The sequence below is a fragment of the Amblyomma mixtum genome, chromosome 2 (assembly GCF_055824585.1).
Source record: "Amblyomma mixtum isolate Tamu chromosome 2, ASM5582458v1, whole genome shotgun sequence".
Classification (NCBI taxonomy): domain Eukaryota; kingdom Metazoa; phylum Arthropoda; class Arachnida; order Ixodida; family Ixodidae; genus Amblyomma; species Amblyomma mixtum.
In genome coordinates, this window is record NC_143013.1 from 301,015,751 (window position 1) to 301,024,200 (window position 8,450).

General features: G+C 49.4%; 1 protein-coding gene across 1 annotated transcript; it reads right to left on the minus strand.

Annotated features, from left to right (window-relative positions):
* Positions 1-2,842: 2,842 nt before the first annotated feature.
* LOC149364685 (uncharacterized) lies at positions 2,843-7,490 on the minus strand. Its single transcript, XM_089568736.1, has 2 exons — positions 7,007-7,490; positions 2,843-3,300 (listed from the first exon to the last, which is right to left on the minus strand). Exons 1-2 carry the CDS (start codon positions 7,268-7,270, stop codon positions 3,223-3,225), a joined length of 342 nt encoding a protein of 113 aa, XP_089424862.1. The 5' UTR covers positions 7,271-7,490; the 3' UTR covers positions 2,843-3,222.
* Between the last annotated feature and the right edge of the window lie 960 nt (positions 7,491-8,450).

Genomic DNA, 8,450 nt, shown 5'->3' on the forward strand with positions numbered 1-8,450 from the left:
AAGGCGCTGCCTGGTATATAAAACAACCTGTACCCCAAGAAAGCAAAGGTTATTGCTGCAGATTGCGACAATGAAACACTGTAAATGAAAACGGATGGAAATCCATTATCCTTCTATTGTAATGCTTTGGATAAATATATAAAAAAACAAACAAAAATAGTGAGAAGCCCTCACCGAACCACAGGTTATCGCAGCGAAAACCAACTGAGAATAAAAGGAGCGAGCGCGCTCAAGAGAAAATTTAAGAGAAACCAATTAAAAGAAAAAAACTGCTGCAGTACAGCTCAGCCACGGCCGCTTGATGCAAAGAGGACAACAACAACAACAACAAAGCGCAAACCACGCTTTGCTCTTTGTATCAAGCGGCCGTGGCTCAGCTAAGCGTGGTTCAGCGGAATCGTCCCGACGACGTAGATGGCTCCGGCCGACTCGCTCCGTCCGTAGCGAGCACTGCAATGCGAATGCTGCGAGACTCGAGAGCGACGCCGGCTCCTTTTTCCAGCAAACGGCGAGTCACGTGTTTGGTCAAGTGGCCACAGCTGCCAAGGCGACGGTCGCCGCAGCGGTGGGCACGGCGGAGGCACGCGTTTGCAGCTGCTGCGAGTGGCCTAGTATGTCACGTGTCAGCCACACCACCACCGCTCCTCCATTTGAAGGTAAAATTGCGGCGCAGATGACCTCGGCTTGACTAGGCAAGTAAAGCTTTCGCTTAAAAAAAAAGAGGCACAATTGACGGCCGGACCTAGGTGATTGGTTGGGCAGAGATGCCTCAAAAGGATTATTGAGGAGGAAGAGAAACATCGTTGGATACAGCGTGCCCAGAAGCTTCAGTAGTGCTCGCAGGTGGCTAGGAGAAGGTGCAGGAATCTGTAGCAAGAAAAGGCGATGAAAGAAGAGAAAAAAATCATTAAATAAATGGGCTTCAGAAAGGAGAATGGGTATATAAAAAATGTGGGAGACAGGAAACTGAACGAGGGTAGATGAGAAAAACGTAGGGACAGGAGGAAAGATGAAGCAGCAGTGAAATTAAAAAGCAACTAAAAAGGTGAAAAAAAAAACCGGAAAATATAAGTACTAGGAGAAATAAAAAAAAAAGATGCCCAGGCTTGGCTTGGTTAAGCCAAGAATGCGTTGCATATTGCGCGGTCTTTTTGCGCGAGGTATTGCATGGCGGCACTCGATTTTCTCAGCAGCTTTTCCTCCGTGGCGTATGGATGGATGGATGGATGGATGGATAGGAGCGCCCCCTTTGAAACGGGGCGGTGGCAACCGCCACCATGCTCAGCCCCTTTTTTTCCAGTTTTTTTTCCTTTTCTTTTTTTTTTCCTGTTTACTGTGTTTGCAATTCTTACCAAGAATCGCCATCATCTTTACCTACGGTTTTTCCTCCGGCTGTCGTGACGTCACGTCACGTGGTTTGGTGGCTGCCCGGCCACACCCAAGGGCTGAACTGAGTGATTGCAATATGTTACGCATAAAAGGAAACAAATTCATAACAGTAAATCTCTCAGGGTGCCTTGAAGCGGCAGGCTGGTACCTCATTAAAATTTGAAGAAAAGCACTGGCAAAATAGCTGGCGCCACACCGCAATCCAGCACCCGCCGGTCTGGTCTCTGTTTTCCGTCGATATACTCCTTTCCTTTCTCGGACGAATTAATGCGGAGCACATGGCTTCGGAATGAATTCGTGCCGGCTTGCGAGAAACGACGCCGAACGAAATGTCCACAAGCGTATTGAAATAGCCCCAATGACACGCATACAAGGCTGTTACTTGCACAGTATTGGTTAAATGTCTTGCCGTCGTGGTCTGCTTTTGAGACCCATGGTAGGGCGCTTGCGCCACCACTGATGACCAAAGGGTCGAGAAAAGCTACAGCAAAAGGCTTCCTCCCAACTTGCATAAACTTACCATGCGCTACCGCTTAGATAGAACTCTATACCCCCCGCACATAGTTCTCTCACCGAACCCGAAGAGGTTGTGTGGAGGCAACTACAAACGAACACGTTCACCAGCCCTGCGATATATGCCCGCATTTACCCTGGGGTCTACTCTCCTTCCTATCAACTATGTGGCCAGCATGCCACTCCATCCCACATGCTCTGGGCTTGCCCTCACGACTCCCCTTCTCGAGGTTTGCAGCTCTCGAATCCAGACCAGTGGGAGGCCGCATTTCTCAGCTCCGACTCGGACACACAGATGCGGGTTGTGACCAGAGCCCTAGAAGTCGCCGAACGTCACGGGCTCATGGCCACTTGATGCTGTAGCCCCTGTTGCGAGGTGCGGGCTGTGGACTCGGGGAAGGCCAGGAATTTGGCTTTTATTAAAAAGAACTTGACCCAAAAGAAAAAGATGGCCCGAGCAGCTGCTCTTTTCCTCCAGCAGCGGAAGAGAGCAGCTGCTCGGGGAGCGTCTGCAACTTCCAAGGGCCTGGGGCCCTCTTTTCTTTTGGGTCAAATTCTTTTAAATAAAGACCCATTTCCCAGCCTTCACCGAGTCCACAGCCCGTGCCTCGCAACACCCCCAACCACCTGCTACTTTTGTTGGCTGAAATAAAGTTCGTCCTCCTAGCGCGTGGTGAACGTCGCTTTTGCGCCTGACTGTGGGTCCGCGCCCACATCAGATTATCGCAAAAACATTCAGCAGTGCAGACTATTGTTGTATATAAAACAGGATGACGGCTTCGTCAGACCGTCAGAGCCAGCAGAAAGGTACTTTACGTGGCTCTCAAAAAAGCCAATAATGAGAACGGGCGATCTTAAGATTCACACCGGTGAAAAAGGGTGGACACATAGCAGCACTCTTCCATTCGGGTGCCAATAATGAGAGCGACTACAGTCAGTCTTACCACACTTATTTCATTTTATTCTCCATTCGCGAAATGGCGGGCACCAATAGCTTCACTGCTTTTCAAGCAGCCGGGCACCTACCAGACAGCGACCAATCATCGGTGCTCGCCACGCGGCATCATATTCCCGTCTCGTAATTCAAAAAAATGTTTACGGCCAGAAGCAGGCAGCACTCGTCTGCCTGCTTGACAAGAATAAAAAAATATCAAAAATGCCCTGGTTTGTACACAGGCCAACGCTCCGTTGTAAGCCCGGTCCTGAGCCGATGGTGCAACGGCTCGTCGATGATGCCAACTGACGCCAGGTGAGCCACGGCCTCTCCGGGTGAGTCGGCTTCGCTATACACCCGGAGCAGCGGACGGCCTCATGTACGCGCTACTCGAAATCGTGCTGCTGGACCAGGATTGAGAGTCCCGATATCTTGAAGCCTCTCAGGACGTTCCAGCATCGGATCTGCAAGCGGCAAGAAGAATGACGACGAATCGTTTGCCTTCACATCTGCTGGGGACACAGGCGACGAGTATAGACAAGCATAGACGAAAGAATGAGTATAGACAGCGACTACATACATGGCTAGTAAGCCTGGCTCCGCATCGAGATTAAATTCATATATACCAGGAGCCCTCTACTACGGCACATCTTTCCCTCTTTTCTATTTCACTCCCCCCTTCTTTCGTTATCACTTGGCGCGGTTGAGCATTCATCGATAAGTGAGACTGCGTTCCATTTCTCTTCCTCAAAACCACTAATACACTGAATGAAAGGTGCACGAAAGAGGAATCTGAACTCATCTTTTTACAGTGGGAAATCTATCTACACGTTCCGTGCATTGTTAGAAACTTCGAATTATTGTCCTGTACCGCCGATTTAGCTCAATTAAATAAGATCAAACGCCCCGGCTCCCGCCTTTTTTTGAACTCACCGCTGACGGAAAGAGGAGTCAGCCAACCATCCAGCCAGTCCCCTAGCGGCTTGCCGCTCTCCATGGGCGGAGTGATATGTAGCGATCGGCGAAAGCAAAAAGTCCACGCGTATTTTTATTTCCTTGGGCCTAATTTGAAGCTATGTTGTCTCTGACTGGAACTATTTCTCTATGGAAACCTAAGAAAACAAAATAAAAGCGAAAGCGAAGCCGCCACGCGACTGGCTGAAAGGCACTCCATGCCTTGGTTGACTCCTACCGTCAGCGATGAGCTCAAAAAAATGCGAGAGCCTGGAGGTTTAATCCGGTTCAAATTAAGGATATCGGCCGCACATGACAATAATTTGAAGTTTTAAGAATACTCGGAACGTGTAGATCGAGTTCCCGCACGAGTTCAGATCCCTCTTCGATGCACCTTGAAGGGCCCTGTGCCCCAACCATGCCTTTGGTGTGATAATGCCTTCTGTAGTCTTCTGCGGCCTCAATGGGCTGCCAGATGCTATCAAGAACGGCAATCTATTTCTGTTATTGGAAGAAAAATAATTTTCCTCCTTCAACTATCGAACACAGTGTGTGTGTGTGTGTGTGCGCGTGTGCGTGCGTGCGCGCGTGCGTGCACATGCGCGAAAAGACGTAGCCAGCTGAAACGTCTGCGATGGAATATTCTTTAAAAATTTGTTTTCAGAAAGGTAATCACACTCTATCTGTTACTTCCCAGTGGACACCTCCATAGCGTTTTGAGGGAAGAGAGGCAGTTGGGAGTTAAAGAAGAAGGAAAACGTCCGTTGTAAAGGGCTCCAGGATAATTTCGACCTTGTAGGGGTCCTTAACGTACACTGACAAACCACAGCAAACGGGCGCCTCTTGTGATTCGCTTCCTTCAAAACGCGGCCGTACAGCGCTCTAACCACGGAGACACCGCAGTGGGTAATATCTAAAGCACCGCAGCTGCGGCAGGCGGAAGTGAAGGGGAATGGGAGAGGATAGTGAGGTAAGAAACACGGGGGGGGGGGGGGGGGGGGGCGATAGCGAGAGAAAAAATGAAATTAAAAGATCTCACCCGGTGCGGTGGCTCAGTGGTTATAGCACTCGGCTAAAAGCCGGAGTTCCCTGATTTTAACCCGGCCTCGGCACCAGTTTTTCGATCAATTGATGTGCCATACCAACAGGCCCACGATTCTGCCCTGCTCCAGTTTTTCGAAGGACGCAGAATCACAAAACGCGCCCGTGTGCTGTGCGATGTCAGTGCACGTTAAAGATCTCCAGGTGGTCGGAATTATTTCGGGGACGACCACTACGGTACCTCTTCCTTCCTTTCTTCTTTCACTCCCTCCTTTATCCCTTCCCTTAGGGCGCGGTTCGGGTGTCGACCGAGGTATGTGAGAGTTACGGCGTCATTTCGTTTCCTCAAAAACCAATTATCAATTTTTGAAGCAAAAGCTTCACTACGCTAGCTAAAGCAAAGGTCACCGTGTATGGAGATTTCACCTTCAAATAAAGCAAAGCAAAGGATAGGCACCTAACTGCCCCCTGGGACAGTGGGCACCTTTAGTCGCGCTTCAAAACCAATGAAAAGGCAGCTTCGAAAGCAAAGGAAAAGCGCATAACTGACTCCCGGAACAGTGGACACCTTAGCCGCGCTTTAATCTACAAAACCGATGATTAGCAGGAGCTTCGAAAGCAAAGGAAAGGCGCATAACTGGCCCCCTGGTACAGTGGACAACTCAGTCGTGCAGATGTGCGCGGCATACGTTGGCATTAACGCTGTGGTAGAAACGCGACACAAGTCATAGGCCACCGGCGTTCAATGTGTTCATTGTCGTTGGCGTTCGTCTTACACTCCAATGATTTTTTTTTTTTTTTAAGGAAAGGAAGCGCGCACTCTCTGGGACGCCTACATCTCGCTTTGAGGTAGTACGTGGTGTGATGAGGGAGAGAAAGGTGGGCTGCATGCGTTAGCGCTGGCAACGTTAAGGCAAACACGCGGCACTGCAGCAATAAGCCGCAGCGTTCATTGGGAGCGAAAGCTCTCGCGATCAAGCCCTGCCAGGGTGGGCGCGCTTCCTATCCAGTGTCGGGAACGCACTCAACGTTACAGACGCCATACCGCGTATAGTTTGTCCGAAACGCCATTGCTTTCACTCTCTAACTGCAGGTGCAGCAGTAGCTAAACCGTACCTATATTTTTTTTTTTCAAAGTCAGCGTCCGCTGGCTGCGACGCTGAGGTCAGGTTTTGTTACCTCAGCTTGCACGCATATACGGTTCGCAACTATCATCCGTAAGGAACGGACACTGTCTTTCGCTCTTACTAGAGCGCAGTTTAGATACCATTTCAGGCGCTAAACAGTAACAGCACGAACGGTTCGGCTGGGAGTGAGGACGGAAAAGAATGCATTTTGCGCAGTCAGTACCTCCCCGAACCTATTAGAACCATTCATACTTTCTTTTTTCCCTGTCGGGTCTATGTAATGTGCGAAGATAGCACAAGTTAAAAAGACACCGAAATTTAGCCGGACCCCTCCACTACCATGCCTGCCTATGTTATTTTCGCCACATTATTTCACTCCCGGTCGCCGCGGTGGCTCAGTGGCTATGACACTCGGCTGCTGACCCTACAGACGCGGGTTCGATCCCGGCCAAGGCGGTCGAATTTCGATGGAGGCGAAATTCTAGAGGCCTGTGCACTGTGCGACGTCAGTGCACGCCAGTGCACGTCAAAAGAACGCCAGGTGGTCGAAATTTCCGGAGCCCTTCACTACGGCGTCCCTCATAGTCCGTCATAGGCGTTCCTCGTAGTTAAGCTCCCATTAACCATAAACCAATTTCCGTGTTCATTTCTGTAGAACCCACGCTCCGAATAAACGACACTCAAGCCATCTAACTACACTTGAGGAAATCTGCGTATATTCAAGCCCATTGGTAAGTGCTCCAAGGCACAGGCAGTAAAGGTTTGACGTCTAGAAGTTGCACATGTACTGCGAGGGAGGCTTCGTTAAAGCCTCCAGATTAATTTCGCCCACCTGGGGAGGTTTAGCGAGCGTTTGTATCGCATAGCACAAGCGCGTTCTTGCACTGCATCTTCGCTGAAAGGCTGCAGTCAGGTACGGAATACAATCCGCTACCTGTGCTCAGCGCCCGAACGACGCGACCACCGAGCCACCACGACGTGCGACGTCAAGACATAGTGACACAATTTAAATATTCGCCGCTTACGTGTCGAGCCACTATGTCCTGGCTGGAGTATGCCACGGCGGCGACAGCTTGCTGGTGGAGGCTCGGGCGTCCAACGCGCAGCACCTCGTGGCACGCTGAGTGTAGCAGCCGGAGCAGGTGACGTGGCAGCAGGGGAGCGTCACCATGTGCGAGCAAACCCGGCCGCAGAAGGCGCAGTACCGGCTCAGAGGCAGGGGCTCCAGGAAGCACGCCAATCGCCAGGTCACGTCATAATCGAAGCCATACAGTGCACAAGCGGCGTCCGCTTCTTTCGCCTCTGACTCCATTTGATCCGCCGCCGATGCTATAGAAGCTGACCTCTGTTCCCTGCCGCCTCAGGAAACCAAACTGTCGAGGCAGAGCAGTGGAACCGAATTCCGGCTTCACAGTCTCAGAAGAGGAGGAGCTGCTGGTAACGTTGAGTAGTTCCAATGGATCAAGACCGAGTTAGTGACAGAGGAGGAGTGATTACGTGTTTCATTCACGTGCGCTCAAGGTAGAATGATGCTGTCGGATACTATATAATCTGCAGTGAAGCTCCGCCCTCATTCGGGACCGCGGCACAGAATTCCTCCACGACGAAAAAGTAGTCCGGTGTTGTAAGTTTTCTTGTTACCTAAACAAGAAGCTTTTCACGAGAAGAAAATTTGCAAGCTATGTTATTTTGATACTTGGCTTGTTAAAAAAATTCCGGGGCCACTTCGGCTCTCTAAAGGGCTGCAAGGCGAAAGCCTTTCCTGGCGCGTTATTTGGCATTGATTTCTTTATTGTTTATTTTTGCTTTTTAATTTCTTGTTTTTTATTTAATTTGATTATTTTTTATTTTCGTTATTACTTTTTATTTTTTATTTCTATTCCTTTTTCTTTTAATTTCTTGCTTTTAATTTATTTTGATTTTATTTCATATCTTCAATTTCTATCTTGTTTTTAATTCTTAATTTTTTTTATTTCCGTGGGTGACCTCATTACTTCGAATTCACGCACTCTGACGTCATAACCATTTCGACCAACCGAAAAGCGTGATACCCCTGCTGACAAGCTTCTGTCGACAACGATGAGGCATTAAAGGCTTTCGCCGTAATATAGTCAGACAATAAATAGTTGATTTCGTTCGCTGTTGCGACTGGCCAGCGGAGTAATACAGGTTGTCGCGGACCGTGTACCAGTGTTAGCAACTGCTGTTTTTTATTTTTAATTGTATCTGACTATAGCGCGTGCAGATCACACAACGCGAGAAGGAAATGCGTCGACACATCAACCAGCAACCCGGGGGCCATAGAGCTATCCGGGGGCTCAGGGCACCAGGGGACAGAGCTGCGACGTGATATTTTTCAGAGAAAAATAATTACAATAGTTATAGCGTTCCAGCAATTTCAAACGAAAGGCTAATAGGGCGTACATAGATGCTATAGGTGCCGCCTTATATATAGTGCAACTAGAGTACCGCATTCCTCTTCCCCGCGCCAC